General features: G+C 43.6%; 3 protein-coding genes across 3 annotated transcripts; all 3 read right to left on the bottom strand.

The window, feature by feature from the left end:
- Window positions 1-267: 267 nt before the first annotated feature.
- On the bottom strand, window positions 268-4,436 carry timm17a (translocase of inner mitochondrial membrane 17 homolog A (yeast)). The gene is made up of 6 exons (XM_076141380.1): window positions 4,281-4,436; window positions 2,942-3,041; window positions 2,383-2,446; window positions 2,117-2,245; window positions 1,245-1,355; window positions 268-1,159 (listed from the first exon to the last, which is right to left on the bottom strand). The coding sequence occupies exons 1-6, from the start codon at window positions 4,304-4,306 to the stop codon at window positions 1,083-1,085; spliced, it is 507 nt and encodes a 168-aa protein (XP_075997495.1). The 5' UTR covers window positions 4,307-4,436; the 3' UTR covers window positions 268-1,082.
- Window positions 4,437-5,688: 1,252 nt separating this feature from the next.
- lmod1b (leiomodin 1b (smooth muscle)) lies at window positions 5,689-10,673 on the bottom strand. The gene is made up of 4 exons (XM_076141435.1): window positions 10,565-10,673; window positions 10,118-10,385; window positions 7,390-9,201; window positions 5,689-7,307 (listed from the first exon to the last, which is right to left on the bottom strand). Exons 2-4 carry the CDS (start codon window positions 10,370-10,372, stop codon window positions 7,281-7,283), a joined length of 2,094 nt encoding a protein of 697 aa, XP_075997550.1. The 5' UTR covers window positions 10,373-10,385; window positions 10,565-10,673; the 3' UTR covers window positions 5,689-7,280.
- A 414-nt stretch (window positions 10,674-11,087) lies between these two features.
- shisa4 (shisa family member 4) lies at window positions 11,088-17,440 on the bottom strand. Its single transcript, XM_076141155.1, has 5 exons — window positions 17,165-17,440; window positions 15,529-15,706; window positions 13,629-13,765; window positions 13,336-13,530; window positions 11,088-13,054 (listed from the first exon to the last, which is right to left on the bottom strand). Exons 1-5 carry the CDS (start codon window positions 17,247-17,249, stop codon window positions 13,014-13,016), a joined length of 636 nt encoding a protein of 211 aa, XP_075997270.1. The 5' UTR covers window positions 17,250-17,440; the 3' UTR covers window positions 11,088-13,013.
- Between the last annotated feature and the right edge of the window lie 1,469 nt (window positions 17,441-18,909).

Here is an 18,909-nt window from a genome sequence, read left to right as displayed (position 1 = left end):
AGGTGTGTGACACAGACACATAGGAATGGAAGTTAATGGAAGTTAAGTGTTACCTTATGTGGCTTTTTTGTAAACACATCCAAAAGAGAGCCAGTTACACAACACTGTGAAAGTCTGCAAAGGACAGAATGTTTGCATACACCGCCCCCTAGTGGAGACATAAGCACATTTCATCAGGCAGCATGGATAGTGAAGTAAGAGGTCACTTGTCCAACTCTATATCTGTATTCCTCACAGTCCAGACCAGAACCCAGGCTACAGCAGACACATCTTACAACTTCTTTCTTTAATTGTTCCATAATTCAATCTGTAATACAGATATTATATGCATCGATCCCTTGCTTGAGTTTGTCCATAAAATTCTACTGCCATTCTTTGCCATTAGCTTTGTCCCTGCACATCTTCTGTCATCTGATAATGGACCTTTACATTTAAGAAAACATTCTTTACATCTCAAATAAATAAGTCACTATAAATACTAAGTATTTAGGGAAAGTATTATATTTGATGGATTATTTGCCTTCACAACGCTTAAATCAAATCACAGCCAATAGGAACGACCGGTCCAAGCAGGTGGCACCATTAAGGCAAATAACAAATCGAATACACATGGAAAGCTGTATTTACAGATGATGCTGACAGAAGCATAATTCATCAGTCTATGAGTTGTGTGACATGTAATATGCTCTATCTGAAACGTGACGGAATCTGCATTGAACTCGCTCATTGGGCAACATGTCGTATGAACACGACAGAAAAACACACTTCATTCCCACAAGCAAACAAATAACGTTTCCTTCAGATCACACGTCGACATTTAACCAACATGAGGTCAGACATGTGCACACGGTAAAGCTTATCAAGAATGACAAACTCTGTAAAGGAATGGCAGATCTGTACATGGCTCCTGAAGGAGGGGAAATGAAGATGTATATCTTGTCCTTCACTTTCCTGACAGTCCATAAAATCAGCTGTGGTATCTGTTGATGTTGGATGTGTGGTGTTTTCATCTCCATTCTTCTCCTCTCTGCAACTTCAGCAAGGAATTCAAAAGGCCTAGTGGATGACGATGGGGAGTCCTCTCACTGATACTGTCTATAGTCCCCAAAAGAAGGGGTGGGCATGGGGGCGGGGGCCGCTTCCTCAGCATACTGGGGCCCTGGAGAGAGTGGAGACGGTCAGCACAAACCTCAACGACACAAAGTCCAACACATCGTTCTGTTATCCTACTTCTTTTTACTTACCAGTTGGGAACTGTGAAGAGGCGAACCTAGTAAGCAAGATCCCTGCACCTTCTATCAACGCCAGCAGGATGCCTCCCATGGCTGCAGAGCCCACCATGGCTACTGGTCCATCTACAGGAAACAGCACACACAGTTAGCCCACTCAGACCACATGTAGCCAGGGATTTGACCTGCAGTTCACCCACAGCAATCTAGTATGTGTTTGGTTGGAGGATCATATGTATTGGTGTGATTTACTGTATCGTGGCACATACACATGACTGATTCATTAAAGGACAATAGCAGATGCTCATGTCGTCTGCAACCTTATACCCACATTACCCGTGTCGTCTTTGTGTTCGTGTTTGGCTTGTTGGTGTTTATGTCCTGCATCGTCTCCTTTACTGATTTTGCATTTTATATTCAATTTAACTGAAGCTCCAACAGTGTGTCGTGTTAACATTGAGCAATATAGTGAGCCATGACAGCTGGGAGTGTAACGCTGGTCTGCTGGTGATGTGTAATGTCTACATGAAATCTGAGATGACTGAAAGCAAACAACACCATAACAACATCAAACAACAGGACAGGAACATTTGTCCTTCCCATGGTTATCAGCACCACATGTTTAATTGAAGTGACGCCGGTGGTGTATCGTGTTGCGTCGTGGCTCATTTCAGAAGGTTTGTTGAACTGTCGGTAGCTTAGTCTCTTTGATTTGAAACCTCTTGGCACATAACCACACTGATTCTTAGGCACGACATCATGATGACCTGATACTCTACATCGATGTTTGACACTTGTATGAGGCACGCTATGGCGTAATGTTATACATTTGTAATATACAGTAGACGCTGGTGTGAGCGTTGTGTACATGTTCTAACGTCACTCACTTCTTGCTGCGAGGATAGCTCCGGTCATGGCCCCGCTTGTTATGGAATTCCAGGGATCCTCCTTCCCTCGCACCTTTACCAAACCGCAGTCGATCATGGAGAAGAGGCCTCCCCACACGGCAAAGCTACCTGCAGCCCAAACACCAGTCGGATCATTTGCACGATGAAACAGTGACACGGTGGTTTGCACTTTGTTGGGCGGCGACAGAGTTGGGACCAAAAGAATTACTCATCTTTGTTGGTCATTTTACGTCATTCGTTCTTACCTCCAAGCTGTGGGGCTCTGGTCTTGATTGCAGTTAAACTTCCTCTCATTCTGTGGCTCATTCCCTACAAGAGACAACAGCCAACATCAAACTTTGCATCATTGTGTAAACCGTTACATTTAAGTCCATATATATCTAAACGAAAGACGCCGGCTGCATGGCGAGGGCGTCTGCCAAAGGTGAAACTCCTTCATCAACAAGAGAGGCAGATAAAAAACACCCCATATCTAAATCTTATTATGGAAATGAAGTGCTGATATTGCAGCACAATAACGTTTTTGCAGAGCTCTAACTGTGGTATTAATCATCCGACAATACATTTAAGTAGGTGTCAAGATCGTGTTCCGAGCAGGCGCCAAGATACTCTGTATATAAGATGTTGTGCAATTTGTAAATGGATCTGTTGGGTTCTTGTCCAGTAAACGCTGGGATGGGTTCCAGCCGGCTGCATCCCTTCAATAGGACGAGCAGCTGTAGGAGAATGGATGGATGGATGGATCTCTACACTGCAGTCTGAGAGTAAGCACCAGAGCACAACGCTGCATTTAGCTCCACTTACCGCAGGTGAGTTTCTGAAGCCTTTGACTGCCTGGAATATCCCTCCTCCGATGGCTCCCATGGTGAAAGCGCCGCCACAGTCATCCACGATCCTCCAAGGGCTACAAAGCACAACCCATATCATTAGATCAGCTCATTCACGTGGCGTGCATACTTGTAAAGTAGATGAGTGCAAAGATAATAGAAGAGGAGCTATCGTGTAACATGGTCCATTATTAGGTAACATTAATGGAAAATATGAGTGAAATCTACATTTTACAGTCATTATTAACTTTTTCCACAGCACTGCTTCTGTTTATTCATTAGTTAATCAAACAATCTTGAAAACAACATAAATGGAACAATTAAAAATAAAGTTAGACCATCTAGTCATCTTAGGATGGAAAGTTTGACTGAGTTAGTTCTCCAATTGGTGGTAATGTTTTGGATTAATCAAGTGCAACCTGGGACCTTTGGAAAACCATAATGTAATCAATCAAACTCAGGATAACAGACCCCTTTCATGTGAGTGTGTGTGTGTGTGTTTATACCTGTGAACCCGACACACAGCAAATCACTGAATGTACTTCTCACGTGTCAGGGCAAAGGTGAACTTTGTCTAGCACTCTATAGCTGCATATGTTCTCTCTGTTTGTTTACATGGGTGTTGTGTGACTTGGTACTTTGATTCAGTGGCTGAAGTCGCCATTATATTATTTTAAAAAGATCTCATAACTTGGGACTGCTTGTTATGTACCACTCGGTTAAGTGCAGTCAATGGATGGTTACAAACTAGTAACAACAAAACGCTAAAATTGGCATGGACACGGTAAACACATCGTACCATCTTATAGTTTTATTATTCTCACTGTTAGGACCCGCAATAGCCTCCTGATGTTGCGCAATAGCCAACAGGTAATCACCCACCGGTCGCTAACCTAAAGCTAACACACAGTTAAATCAACAGCAAAAACTAGGCTCACTTGCTTCCGTTCAATGTAAATAAAGATATTATGGGAGCTGTCAACGTGGGTGACCTGGTAACTCAATTAAATCACGTAATGTATAACACCGTGACGTTTTGGAGAGTAACGCCGACAAGGTCACTAGTAACAACGTGACTTAGCCGCGACAGACCGATGCTAGCACACAGTGCCAATGCAATTGTATGCAACCTTAGCATTCCTGCTAACGTTAGCTAACTAGCCTGAGCGAAGCGCGTCGCGTAAACTAAACACTTTGAGTACTTGTATCGTAGAGACAATCGCTCAGGTTCGATGTGATAGTTACTTTAAAACGAGCCATACAGAATATTTGGCGTTATACAGCCTGAATATGCTCTTATTGAGGTTTTTACTCACCAGGGTTCTCTTGCATACTCCTCCATTTTGTTCTTTTGCTGTTCCCTCTGACGTAGAGCTGACGACACGACCAGACGTACTAATGCTGCGTTCAAATGAGAGTTCGGAAGTCACAGTTACTTCGCGTAGGACTGTCGGCTGTTCGAGCAACATACGTGGGACACAACATGGACGCCTTAAAGAAAGTGTTTGTTTTGCTTGCAAAATTGAGCAATGAATACAACGATTTGTATAATTTAACAATTCAAATAAAATCAACGATCCTGTCACAGTTACATCCTCTAATTTCTAGTATCTCTGTGAATGTATGTAGAATTAACGAGTGTTACTGAAAGTCAATTTGCAATTTGACACGTAGAGCCTCACTTGCTGTTTACAGAGTGAGGAGCCATGACGCAATGACGTCGACGCTCAACTCGAGGGGCGTCCGAATGAAAACGCATCATTAGAGCCAAAGATGCACCAGATAAAATAGTTATCATTTACAATGCTCAGTTTAGTAAATTATTAATATGAGGTCTCAACTCTGTCACTTCTGGTGACGGCATTATCGTTATTTATGTAGTGTTACTGGAACACTGGAAGCAATGCAACTTTTTGAACACCTAATGGCTGTTCTGGTTTTAGTGGCCAGATTGAGGTCAATTGCACTTTTAATTCAAATTTACACACAATGGGATCATGGCTAAACACTGTACTTGGAAAACATGCATGTGAGTATGAATGTACAAGCTTCACGCTATCCTCTCTTTATGAAATAAGCATATAGTCCACTGCCGACCAAACTATTCATATGCAGAACTGATCCCAAGTTCTCCTCTGATCTCTTTTGCTGGCAGTGAACAAGGAGTTATCTCAACATTTTCATTACCGCTCCACTTTTTTCCAGGATCAGTGCTGTTGGTCAGGCAAGCTACAGCCAGAGACAGACCGTTGGCCCACAGCCAGTTATTAGGAACGAGAAAGGAATGAATTACAGAGCGAGGCTTCATTGAGAAATGACCAAATATAGGCATTTGGTGGATAGAGAGGCTGAGGCAGTGTGATGGAGACATAAACTGCTCCGCTGTTCTCCCTTTCCTTCTCCAAACACCCAGCATGATGGTTGTTGGCTGACTCGTTCAGCAAGTAGCTCCCATGCTTCCCTACAGCCTGTAGACACACTGTGCAAAAACAGCAGAAAGAAGATCAGACATTAAATCCTCTCCTTTGCAGCTTGCAGGGGTACAGATGTTCCTGTTTGTTTATGATAATAAAAAAAAGTCTTGTAAGTCACACTCAATTTGTCATTATGAAGTCAGACACAAAGAAATGTATTCTAAATTTATGTTTGCCGTGTTGGTTAGGACTCTTTTTATATAGTATGTGGATCCTTAATCAGTATGAACATGAATCATGAATGACTGAATCCCACATGAGGTATAGCTGCCGGATGTTTCCTACATATGGTGAGTCATGAGAGTTCTTATGATCAATGTTTAAAGGTTTTACTAAATATAAAATGTATATCATGTTCAGGCATACAAAATCATGTTCTTTTAAAGCAAATTAGCATTCACAAGATGTGTTTACACACAGTCAGGGATATTGTTTATGCTACAGGCTGTGTTGGCAATGAATACACATCTATATATGGCCATGGACTGTATATCATGTCCATACAGATAGGTCTGAAGTGGACTAAACATTATAGAATATTACATTATAGTATATCAGAAAAGAGCACAGTGCAAATTCACATGGAGCGTACGACGTCTCTTCATCATATGAAATGAATGACAGCTCAAGATACATACACATCTTGATTTATCATACTGATAAACACTGTAGCAAGTTTATAGAGTTGAGAGAATTGTCTTTCACCTTACACATACTGTACATATCACCCTCACTTATCAAACAAGCGTGTTGACCATTACAGTTGTCATTGCTACCATACCACAATCTTTTATTGAAGACATACAGGCTCTACATGTTAAATCAAATATGACTTGAGAATCTTTCATTATTACACATAGCAGTGTTTAGATGAGCGCCTCTCTGATTTGTAATCACATTAGTTTAGAAATGACATTCACACGTATGGCATAAACCAGGATATAAACCAATGATGATTTTCCAAATCCCTAAAGTTAAGACATGTATTACATGAAAGTTATGTAAGATAATTAAAACCCCAGATTATAATGGTACAACATGTTACATCACATACTGAAGGACAGTCATCTGTACTAAATGTCTTTATATAATCACTTCTATCCTGAAGTCCTTCGTCATTTTCCATGACTCTACTGGGCTGCATTGAACCTTGCCTGAGATGTGATGAGATTTGGCAAGAACGCCCACACATCAAGGACCACCTTTACTTTAGTGCTCCATGGTCTCCTTATTCAGATAGTGTGACTCTCTTACGTCAGTCCACTTTGTGTCTGGATTTCCCTGATATATAAGTCAATTCATTCCCATGAATATAATGAGTGATAAGCATAAATTGGACTCCCTCTCCATAAATAAATAAATGGTCAAATTAATGTCCACTACATCAATGATAGACTTTTGTATATTCGACTTTATAAAGAGTTATTTGATTCTCTCGTCACACACTCCCACCACACTAGCATTTAATCGTATACTGTACACCTGTCATTAGATCGGCTTCATATTATCCTAGTGCAAATAATCAGCAAAGCATCTATACTGTATGTACTGAAAATACCCACAAACTCATGACCCACTGTGCAGAGACCCCTGCATCACTCATTCTCCATCGAGTCCTTTTGGTCCAGTGTTAGAGGGGAGAATTCATTGTGATTGCTGCTCGTCTAGCCTGTGGGCATCTCAGGTTTCACTTTTACTCCGCTGTCTCCATCCAGCACACAGCACAGTTGTTTGATATTGAACTGAATCTGTGGAAATGTAGAGTCTATCTGCGTGAAAAGCTGTGGTGAGATGTGCGTTCTCCCTCTCTCTTCTTTTCCACTTGACATTGCGATGGGAACGTCACTGCAACCACTTTGGCACCGGCACCTGTAGGTGAAAGAACATGTAAGCATGTGTGAGTGTATTGTGGCTAAACCAACCCAAGTGGACACCCAGATGCCTGACATACCTTCTTGAGCCCTTTCTTATTATTTCCTCTGATAGAAGCCAGTAATTGGTCCCTTGTGTTCTTACTAGCGCCAGGGCTTTTTCCATCCAGCTTCCTTTGTGACACTGGAGTCAGGGAGTTCCTCAGGGAGTCCACATCCAGCATAGGAGGAGGCGGAGGTGGCGGTCCACCCCCAGGAGGAGGCGGCGGCGGCGGCGGGGGAGCCGAACTTCCAGCTCCCCTTTTAGGAGTCAACTTTGGCGATGGTATTGGCGAAGGTACGGGTGAAGGTTTTGGAGACGCCCTCGGTGAGCCTCTAAGAGAACCTCCGCCACCTGTCTTGGGGACCTCCAATGTCCCCTTCTTCTCCCCGTTGGCCTGAGCCTGCTTCTGCTCCTGCAGGCGCTTCTGTCTCTGCCGGTCCATGTTGCGACTCAGTATGTTGGTCATGGTCATTCTGGGCCCAGCTAACTCAAAGTGGTATCCCAGTTTCAGCATAGTGGTGTTGTCTTTCAGAATCTTGGTCATTTCCATCTCCGTCTTACCGCCACAGATGTGCCGCTGGTTCTGGAAGCGAAGCTCAGTGAGGGTGGCGTTGTGCTGCAGTGCCTGGATGATGGACATGATACCCTTACCGGTGAGATGGTTGGAGTCCACGTTGATGCTGGTGATGGTGTTGTTGTGGCGCAGTGTGCCTGCGATGGCGTAAGCGACGTGGTCGTCAGCCCTGCAGTTAGCCAAGGCAAAAGTCTTAATGTTGGTGTTGTTATGCAAGGCCTGTGCAAACTGGATGAGCGTTTTAGTCTTTATGACCTCTGAGTTGTTGACATTGAGCTCAGTGAGGGTGGGGTCGTTACTTTGAACCTGATCCATCAGCTCATCAAACATGCTCGAGTCTTCCTCTTCCTCCTCCACCTCTTTTGTCTTGCTGTTGGGCGATTTGTCAGCCACACAGTTGCCGAGTTTCTCCGTTTTCTCAGCTTTCACCTCTTCATCTCTTACTTTTCCTTTGCTCTCCTCTTTGACCCTCTCTCTCTCTTCTGCCTTCGTCTCTGCGCTGACCTTCTTGTCCCTCTCGTTCACATGGTCACTATGATTGACCTTCTCTCCTCTCGCTTTCCTCTTGTCTGCCTTTTCTTGTTTCGCCTGAACATCACTATCGCTTTTCTCAGATGTCTGTCGCTCAAATTTGGTATCGGACTTCTCTCTTTCTCCTCCTTTGCCCTCATTAGGCCTCTTCTCCTCTACTTTACTTTCTTCGGCTGGGATTTCCTGACCCTTGCTCTGCTTCTCCACCATTTTAGACACAAGTCCTTGTGTCCTGGCACTTTCCCTTCTCTCTTTTTCCTTGCTGACCTCTTTCTCACCCTTCTCTCTGAACTTTGAGATAATATCTTTGGTTTTGTTTTCATCTCTCCTCCGGCACTCCTCTTTTCTGTCCTTCTCCCTGCTGTCCTCCCTTTTTTCCTGTAATTTCGAGATCATGTCCTTCGTCTTGCTGCCTGTGCTCTCCCTGGATTCTCTTTTATCTCTTTGTCTGCTGTCCTCACATTTCTCTTTTCCGTTGGTCCCCTCACATTTCTCTTTTCCATTGGTCCCCTCATTTATTTCGCTCTCTTTGCCCACCTGCTTCTTGTATCTACTTGCCAACCCACTTCGCCCCTCTTTTGAACATTCGTGCCCTTTGGTGTCTCGGTCATCTGTCTTAACCTCCTTCTCACTTGAAACACTAGCTTGTCTCTGTAACTCTGCTCTCTTGTCGTCATTCCCCTCCTGACTCAGGCCCATCTTCCTCAGGTATTCCTGCTTCCGACTCTCCTTCTTCAGCTCACCCTACATGTGGAGGAATATAAAGAGTAAGTTAGCAAATACATGTACAACTTCTCAGAAAATGTGATACAAACTCCTGTAAATGTATTCTGCTTATCTGCATCCAGCCATCTGCTCACTGTAAACACACACACACACGCACACTCACTCTGACAGAATATAGAATGTGTGTGTTTACAGTCAGCAAGAGGACATGGCACCGCTTTATAGTCGAGGGATTCATTTGCAGAGAGTGGCTTTATGCGGTAAGTGTTTGATTTGTGAGGGCTCCATCTGTTTTGCTGTGTGGGGCCGTAGCCCTGGCAGATGTATCCTTAAAAGGCAGCGAGCGTAGGAGCAATCAAGCAAGGAATTCCATCAGGCTGGGATTAAGAAGCTCCACAGGACCGCAGCTCCACCGAGTGAAGTGCCTCTCCCTTAAACACAGTCGGTGTCAAACTACTAGAAATGTGGATCTTTGTATCCTACCTAGAAACACTCTTGCACATCAAAATCAAACAAACTACACGACAGAAATTCCTTTGTACTTTTCTGCAAGCGCAATTCTCCGCATGTGAGAAGTTGATTCAACATGTGAGATGGACATACAGTATGCGGGTCACAGGGGAAGACAATGTTTTTCCTGGCACAGGGTCCAGCTCCAGGGACCACTGTTTATGAGCTGATGGACTCGGGGTCCAGCTGGCAGTTTGCTTCACACAAAATGAAAAGTAGCAACTGAAAGCTATGATTAGAATGTCTTGGGACACTGGATCATATGTATGATAGTGCTGTATCAATCAAACTAAACTTCTTATGTCACACGTTCTCTTACTTCACTCGTCTGCAGGTCATTTCTATTGAAAGAGGAGTGTCAAAGATGTGTAATATAGAAAGATTTTGTCTCTAAGTCAATGTAAGCACATCAAAATGTAACTACCTCAATAGACTGCTCCCTCTGAATGAGACGCCCGCTGTCTCGCCGAGTGTCCACTGTCTTGTCCCGGACACTGTTGGACTTAGACGCCTGTGCACCATGGCTCTCCCCTTGGGCGGCGATCTCGTTTGGGTCCAGGTCCCTCTTCAGCTCCTCCATCTCCTCGGGGGAGAGGGTGGACAGCAGGTTGTCCAGGTCTGGGTCCTCGCTCACCTGACGCCCCGTGAGGGTCAGGCCTCGCACCTTTCTCCTGGACATGGTTGCCTAAAATCTAGGGTAAGGACAACACCCGTGAAGAAGAGAGAGACGTGATTTCTTTGGGAGCGGTGACAGCGTCGGTGTAGATAGATATCCTGTAAATTTAAAATCTGATTCTTTGTGTATATTTAGATCTTGAATATTCCCATAGGCCAAAGATGATGTCCTGCTGTCCTCTCGTGTCCCACTCACCAAAAAGCCACCAGAGGCATCAGTCCTGGTGCAAAGAGGCTGGACCCGCCTGTTGTAGTGGGTACCGGTGACGAACTGCAAGAGCCTCTCATCATCAAAATGGACTGCGAGGCTGGGACATTCTTTGAAATCCTGTTAAAGTGCATGTCCATATTTAGTTCAGGGTAGACACTCCTTTAAAGGTAATGGGAAGGGCTGGAGTTTACACAACACACTCACACAGTCAGACCTCCTTTTACACAGTCCATATTGTTATTCAGACCAGTTTCACATTCAGTAATGACTCTGGAATTACTAACCGCATTTAGACTTTTCATCTTTTTTCTTCATCCATTTCCTGCCGTGTCCAAAAAATACACTCAAAACTTGACAAATCTATTACGTCAGAAATCTGCACACATGTTCCAAGAGTTGTTTTGAAAGTCAGTATGGACACCTAGTGGTCACAGTTATGGCTCCTATTGAACTTTAGCTACTTTTAAACACATACAAAGCACAGCACAGCATGTTTACATTCCAAAGTTAAATTTTATTTTAATAGAAATAAAAACTTTTCATCCACTTTATATTACAATGTCATTCCATCGATCTTGACAACAGACAAAGAGCCATATCTAGACAGTTATGTTCGCAACTGACTTCAGCTTCATTAGCACACTCATGGAGTTGGTCAAAAGCACAAATAAACAAAAACATCATTAAGCGAATGTATGTCAAGCTACAATGACAGCATGTTACAAAGAACTTCCCAGTGTTTTTATTTGTGCTTTACAAGGGCTCGACAAATCTGTACAGAGGGAGTAAATCATTGATGCTGTAAACTGATTCACTGGTTTCTACAGTGAGCAGAGATACAGTAGTAACTACCCCCCTCATCCAGCGACAGACAGAGGGGAGGCTTCAGTGTTTTTTCTCAAGGTGCCTCGTCTGTACAAAAGTCCAGGCAGCACCCACAAGTAGTCAAACATCTGTATAACACATGCGTAGGACAACTGGCATGTTACAAACGACGCAGGGCTTTTACTTTCTGTTCAAGATGGCAAATCCAATTGAATAAACAAATGAAGTATGGAATACAGACCACACCTGACCACAGCCTGATGTTGAGATGGTAAACAAACATCTGCTTTATTGTACCGACTCGTTTTTGGCTTTGTAGCTTTGTCCAGAAAAGGTGAGAAGCCATTCACAGTAAGTAATTACCTCAATAATAAATATAATACGAAATGGAGAAAAAAAAATGCCCAAAAGCTTAAACAACATGTTTATGTTACAACACTTCTTTTCTTTCAAGATAACTTGTTACAATATCATAAAATATTCAGCTGAATCAATTTACAAAATACTTAAATAGTTAATCTCTTTTTGGATGGTGAATTATGGTGAGGCAGGACACAAATCGTTTTAAATCAAGCAGCGAGACCTGCCACTCCTTTCCACCTGATATGTTATGAGAAATAAGACATTGGACGTTAACGGCGAGAGAAAAACAAGCAGCCGAGCTGGCGTTGGGAGGATGAAGCAAAGGAAGGAGCGAGAGGAGCTCAGGTAGCATGCTGAGGCTGAGATGTAACGTTAGAATGGTGCAGCTATTACACTACCATGGTAAATTAAGACTGACTCAATAACGACATCAGAAATCAAATTTAAAAAAGGAAAGAAAATCAGACTAAGACTAGAGACTTTGTACCTTAAATCCATTTAGCCATTGATTGAACACGGACAAATTTAAAGGTGGTGCACTGCCTGGGATCCAAACATTCCACACTACGATGTAATATAAATTCTATACACTTATCTCATTCCAATGTCTTTCTTAGTTGTATTTGACTTCATCCTTCACCGGATCAATTGACAATCCTATCACAATACAAAGACATGATGTAATCACACTTGAAATAGATACGATGCAGATCGATGGCGTGTAGCCGTAGGCAGTGACCACTTTGGTTCAATTGAACAAAAGGTGAGGAAGTGAATCACATTCCCTTTATCACATAAAGGATTCCCATTATCAGGTTTTACAAATTACGTCTGACGCCTGCCCCCCTAAGCTAAGGAAGGCAAAACCCTGTTACTGAGGTGAGAGTGTGTGTGTGTGTGTGTGTGTGTGTGTCAGGAGCAGGAGGCAGCAGGGTTGGATTAGACAGGCTGAGTGCTTCCTCACTGAGGGGACAGTGAGACGCGGACCCTCTGTGCCCGGAGGAAATCGGGTGTCAAGTGGCAGAATCCAAATTTGACTCACGCATATACGCCATAAAAGTAGGACAACGTTATAAATAAACAAACAGAACCTTGAAGTGCCTCTGGTTTTGTTTCACAGGCAAACCCACTGCTCCTCAAGCTGTGTGTGTGTGTGTGTGTGTGTGTGTGTATATGTGTTGCTGCTGTCTCCTTTTCAGTCACTTCTCTATCAGTCGCTGTCCCACTCGGTGTTCACACTTGCCAATCAATGACCCGGATACTGAGGTGGAGAATAAGGTGGAGGGGCTGAAAGACAAGATAAAAAAACAAAAGAACAACGTGTCAGCATTTCAGCATCAGGCATGCCTTTTTTACATCCTGTGACCATGACAACGACCAGATCAAAGGGGCTCTATTTTAGCCACGTCTTTGATCAGGAGCAGGAGTGTACGTGTGTTAGTTGAGCTTTGGACCGATCGTCACACAAGGTAAGTCTACGACAAAAAACAAACAACATGCTGCCGCCTAATCTAATATCATGACCGGGAAGATTCCAGCCCTTCTCCATGCTCTAGTTCCAGCCTCACCTTGGCCGTATGCAGGATCTACCATTGCGTGTGGGTGATAGGGTCCAGGCTGCATCATGGGATAGTGAGGGGGCATCCCTGGGTACTGGGGTGCCATTGGATACCCGTGGTGCTGATAGTCAGAGGGTCCCAGTGGTTTCCCATAAGCGTCATACATGGGCTCCACTGGGTAGCTGGCCATGGGAATCTGCTGGGCTGTGGGGCCGCAAACATACAATCAGCGTGGAGGAAAGATCTGTGGGCGGTTTGACTGCTATTCAGCGTGAGGTTGTTGTTTGTTTTGTTTGTTTTACCGTCATAAGGCGTCCTGCCCCTCTGCTGCCGTCTCTGGTAGAGGTAACAGCAGGAGCACATGAAGCAGCAGACCATGGTCGCGATGACGGCCACAAACAGGAGGATGGAGGAGGCGATGCCGGCTAGAGTGGTGGGGCTGGAAACAACGAGAGAGAGAGAGGGAGGAGGTGAGAGAGGGTTCAAAAGCATCCCCTGTCTGACTTTGATCGTGTCACACTGGTTTTGTTCCTTCCCGCATACAAGGCGATTTTAGGGAGGCGAGCTTTTGATCCTGATTCTGTAACCGTGAAATCACGCCCGAGTTGTTGATATACACCTCGCTCCCTGACCCCCCCCCCCCCCTTGCGGCTGACTGTCGCCTCGTCGCCACCGGTAAAGCGACAAACCTCCTCCGTTTCATCTCAGCGTTTACCGCCCACTCGTTTGATCTCCCACCGGGCTTAATAAGCTCCGGCGTGTCTGCTTGGTACTGGAAAAGTGATGGATGGTTTCCAGTGCAGTAGCGGGGAAAAGTGCCAGGTTTGCAGCCTCTTCAGGGTCCGAAACTTGCTTAGTCCAGCATTATCTCCATCCCTCACGGGGCAGTTTTGGGCTTTAACCACCACTGAGGGTACAGATAGCTGATGTGATAGAACGTCTAATGAGAAGATATTACACCGCAGAGACCGAAGGGAAGTCAATTAGTCAAATGAAGCCAACAGGCCGGTAAAAGGGCGTCTAGACTCCAGCCTGATACACCAGCTGAGACTGGAGAGGGGCTGGAAAGATGTAGTGATGGTGGCCAACAGTGGGGAGGACACGAAGATTTCAGGTGTTATCTCTCATCTGGTTGGCTCTGTAGATTCAGATACGGTGAGATGACGACTGCTTGACAGTTCCATTACAGAGAACAGGCCCGCGTTATCAAATAGTTCCACTGAATTTGCTGTACTCTGCATAGATTTGCAGGAATGTAATACGATAAAACACAACAAAGCCGAGTGCATCAGGAGGACGGAGGTCAAAGAGATTTTCCTCCACAGTTTTTACATTTTATGACCGTGACAATCAAACATTAGGGAACAATAACAAATGTTTCTATTCCAGCGGTTCTCAAACTGTGGTATCGGCCCTCCAGGTGGTAAAGGATCTGAAATGATGTTATTGTGATAAATGATTCTGTAATAATAACGCGTCTTACTGTCATTAGGAAAATGTTTCTTTATTCCTGCGTGACGATGAGAAAGATTAGAATTCCCTTCTTCCCGTCAGCCATACCTGAACGCTCCAACCCCCTCAGGAATGTAACGTTCCTTCATGTACTCATCCTGCCGTTCCTGAATGTATTTGTTGTTAATGGGATGTGCCACTTGTGTATCTCCTTAGCTCTGGTTTAGCTCTGGTGTGTCTTTATCATACCTGTTATCTGCATTGTTGTAGTTGTTAAACATAGCCCCGACTCCTCCCGTGTGCCTCCTTTACACAAGCGTGTCACTTTTCAAGCACACACTGCAAACTTCACAACTTCAAGACATCACGTTTTCTTCGACACACACTACTGATCTATACTTATATGGTCACGATGCTTGTTTTGATGCATTGATGAGTGTGTGTGTGTGTGTGTGTGTGTGTGTGTGTGTGTGTGTGTGTGTGTGTGTGTGTGTGTGTGTGTGTGTGTATGTATGTATGTATGTATGTATGTATGTGTGTGTGTGTGTGTGTGTGTGTGTGTGTGTGTGTATAGTTTTGTGTGGATGTGCAGTATGTGACATGGATGAAATTTGAAATGTGTGTGTAAGTGTGAGTGAAGGGCCATCTCCAGCCCGAGGCCATACGTGTCCCCTTAGAGACGAGAGCATCCATCTGTCTCGTCACGTTGCTCTGAATGACGTGCGTATGCCACCCCTCGTGCCTCGTTACCTAAACTGGAAGAGCATGCAGCGCTTCTGCTCGCGCTCGGTGATCCTTTTGAAGGTGTCCAGGCAGCAGTATCTCCGGTGGCAGTTTCCGCAGCAGAACGTAATGAGAGGACAGTCGAAGCCGTTGTGCCAGGTGCCGTTTTTGTCCACGTACCACAGACAGTCCTCGTTGGCACCGACTGCAAAGAGAAAGAGAGAGAGAAAGAATGAGGGAATCATCAGATCAGGGCTGCGTTTGTTTGTTCCCGTCCTTCTTATATCTCCACACGCTCGCACGCTGACAGGTTGTTTGTCAAATATCACATGTTAACAAAGTGAGATATTGTTGCAGCTTGTAGACATTGTTTACGTCTGCCTTTACAGCTCTGAATAATGGATCTTGAACATGTTCTTCCACTCTTTTATTTATTTATCCTACAGGGGAAGATTACAACACACTGCTCAACACTTGTATGCAAAGGTTGAGAGAAGATCTGGCTTAGATTTGAAAACACAATCCAATAACTAAACACAACTTAACCCCAATCAGCATTCTAGACAGGATAGATTCCCAAGCAGACGTCACAAATATAAGAAATATAAGAAATAAAGAGAAAACAGAGCCCAGAACACAACATTAACACATATTTGGAACGATGTAATGTCAGCATCTATCTATCTATACAAGGATCTATAAACGTATTGGAGCACAGAGAGCTGTTTGTTGCTGAATATAGGACATTGAAGGAACCGGAATAAGCCTGGTAAGAGGATGTTTATTTATTTAAACTGAGCCAAGATCTATAACGATCTGGCTGTCACACCTCTTAAACTCATTTAGGGAACTATCTCCAAGTCCTGGAGCGGCGTCGAGTCAACAAGAGGGCGGATTTCTTTATATTTAAGGGGAAATGCATTAAGATAAGATGATGTATAACAGCTATTATCGTTTTTAATACACATTTTTAAGGATTCCTCAAGTTTGGTAACTAGGATGTTACCACAGAGACTAAATGCGTTCATTTGAAGTTGGGTGTGATTCTCTGTGTAACATTTTAACGCTTTATTTTAAAAATCACATTACAGTCAAAAATGCAAAACAAACCTGACTTAGTAGCTTCATGTTGTCCTGTTACACCTTAAAGCTACACAGTAAATATTTACAAGTCGACGGTTGCCGTTGTCTCATTAGCAATATGAACATTTAGACGTCTGGAAATGAATTTACAACTAATTTAAGCCCATTTAATTAAAGAAAGATTTCTTCATCAGAGCAGTTTGACAGGCCTGTAAACTGTTGCTGGATGAGGATGAGACGTTTCATTAGCTAGCGACATGTCTTGGTAAGTAACAAGCCTGAATAAGACGAACAAAAAACAAGTTCAATGTTTTAATAGCAGATTTTAAGGGTTTAAATTGTAACGCGTTTAGTGAAAGTTGCACAGGCCCTGAAATAAACACGTAAATAGCCCCAGTAAGCAGCATGACATCATGGACGTGCAAATCCTCCGCTAGCATCGCTGTGCATGGATGATTCGAGGTATAACGTGGGGATGAACCGGGGTTTCCTCCGGGAGGAACAACGGCCACACACGCGCAGGGAATACATCTTTAGCGCGGCTCCGGTGGCGTTGATGGACACAGAGCCTTTATCTTACCCAGAGAAGAGCTGAGGACGACGGCGAGCAGCGCCGAAGTCACCGCGACAAAAGACATGTTGCACGTCGGAGAGATCATCCTCATCCTGGATTAAACCGAGCCAGCGCAGGTTAAAGTGGAGCTGTGCGGGTCAGCGACTGTTTCATGGAGGTAAACAAGAAATGGATTCAGACTCCGGGCGGGTCTTTACATGTTACCGGGGCTCAGAGATACACGGAGGAGGTTTGGACGGTCAGTCGTGCTCCGTCGGAATGACACATCGCCGCTGTGACGCCGAGCAACGGGACTGGGAGGACGATGCTTTCAAATGCTCCGTAAAACATCGGAATTAGTAGTGTTCATCTCATATCGCGGTGTTGTAACTTTACTCCCCACAAAATTCAAAATAGTAAAAAACGTATTGTGTATTTTTTTTTTAAGAATCCATGTTGTAAAATTGTATTTGGGTGATTGTACTGATAGTATTTGAAATTATTATTACCGATGTTACAAATTTGAATATTCAATATCCAATCCAATGTATTTTGAACTTTTCTGGTTGTAATTAGATCATAAAAATTGTATCACAAAATGATTTTCCAATGCATTTAATTTGAGATTTAGACAAAAATAAACTATTTAGCACCAGAAGTCTAACTGTGTCCAGAGACGTTTGAAACGATCATGTTGGAAGAACAGATCTACCAGGAACTTGAATGCAACACGGATCCCGCAGCAGGAAAGGGCGCCCCCTGCCGCAGCATCGATGGAATGACACTTTTTGGTATCAGATCATTATTTGATTTAAAAAAAAGAAGAGCTCATCATGTCATGCTGCACTCTGAGGATTAAGTGTAAAGCCATCTGGTAAATTAATGCGCTGCATATCTTCATAGAGCAAACGTTAGCACTTTAAACAATTTATAATTAATGGAGTTATAAGACCAAAATGGACATCCAAGTTGTTGCACACAAAGAAGTCTGGCTTTACACCTCTGTGGATGTCTCAAAATGAAGCCATTATTTAGTTGTGTTCCTGTGTTAATGTAACTGTGCTTGGGTATGTTGTTGTCCAGTTTCTAATAAGTGTTTACGTAGAGACTGCAAAGGGTTCTCAGAGCTAACCTTATCTTAACTTCAACATGAAAGACCAAGGTTGATGCTTTAACCACAGAAAGGAATGCTGCATGGTCTAACAATGTTGTCAGATCTCACCTCATACCTTGGTGTCACATGGAGGGCTGTATAATAGGCAAATGGTGAAGGAATGTTGTCTCAATCCACTGACCTCGGGGCGAGGGGACAAAGTAGTGGATACATTCACACATCTCATTCTGTTGTCAGTGGGTGTTCCAAAGAACTGATGTCAGTCTTTCATTGGTTGTGGCAAAAGTACTGTATGTTAATGTCCAGGATAAGGGTATTAGAGAAGCCATTGTGAAAAGAGCTCTCTCTCTTCTATCTGTGCTCTGCTACCTTCTGCTCTTCTATATTCTCTTCTACCCGGGGCTCTGTCTCCCTGGCCCTTTCTTTCGTTTGCTCTTTCTTTCTCTCTACTTCCTTTCCCATTCTTCTCTTCTTTTTGACCACCATTACCTGGTTTGTTTATCTGGTTTATTTCATCATTTGTATCTCTTTAGAGCTTGTTTTACACTCTCTCAGCTATTGGACCAGGCAGTAAGAAATCATACAGCAAAATAAGCACTTGAAACTCAAAACTGTGCTGAACACCCAAAATAAAGCTATCATTTATATACTGTATTAA

The sequence above is a fragment of the Genypterus blacodes genome, unplaced genomic scaffold, assembly GCF_046128005.1.
Source record: "Genypterus blacodes isolate CSIRO-AG114 ecotype Tasmania unplaced genomic scaffold, CSIRO-AGI_Gbla_v1 ptg000017l_1, whole genome shotgun sequence".
NCBI classification, from domain to species: Eukaryota; Metazoa; Chordata; class Actinopteri; order Ophidiiformes; family Ophidiidae; genus Genypterus; species Genypterus blacodes.
The sequence above is the reverse complement of the archived record's forward strand: the minus strand, read 5'-3'. Positions and strand labels throughout refer to the sequence as shown.

Bases quoted from the DNA above. Each gene is read 5' to 3' on its own strand.
- shisa4 (XM_076141155.1), bottom strand. From the start codon at position 17,249: ATGAGGATGATCTCTCCGACGTGCAACATGTCTTTTGTCGCGGTGACT. The intron at 15,707-17,164 runs GTAAGATAAAGG...TTCTCTTTGCAG, and splicing joins CGTCCTCAGCTCTTCTCTGG to TCGGTGCCAACGAGGACTGT. The intron at 13,766-15,528 runs GTAACGAGGCAC...CGTTGTTTCCAG, and splicing joins TGCATGCTCTTCCAGTTTAG to CCCCACCACTCTAGCCGGCA.
- lmod1b (XM_076141435.1), bottom strand. From the start codon at position 10,372: ATGTCCAGGAGAAAGGTGCGAGGCCTGACCCTCACGGGGCGTCAGGTG. The intron at 9,202-10,117 runs GTAGTTACATTT...CTCCACATGTAG, and splicing joins AGAGGGAGCAGTCTATTGAG to GGTGAGCTGAAGAAGGAGAG. The intron at 7,308-7,389 runs GTATGTCAGGCA...TTTCACCTACAG, and splicing joins ATAAGAAAGGGCTCAAGAAG to GTGCCGGTGCCAAAGTGGTT.
- timm17a (XM_076141380.1), bottom strand. From the start codon at position 4,306: ATGGAGGAGTATGCAAGAGAACCCTG. The intron at 2,447-2,941 runs GTAAGTGGAGCT...TGTCTCTTGTAG, and splicing joins GCTTCAGAAACTCACCTGCG to GGAATGAGCCACAGAATGAG. The intron at 1,160-1,244 runs GTAAGTAAAAAG...CACTCTCTCCAG, and splicing joins CTCTTCACAGTTCCCAACTG to GGCCCCAGTATGCTGAGGAA.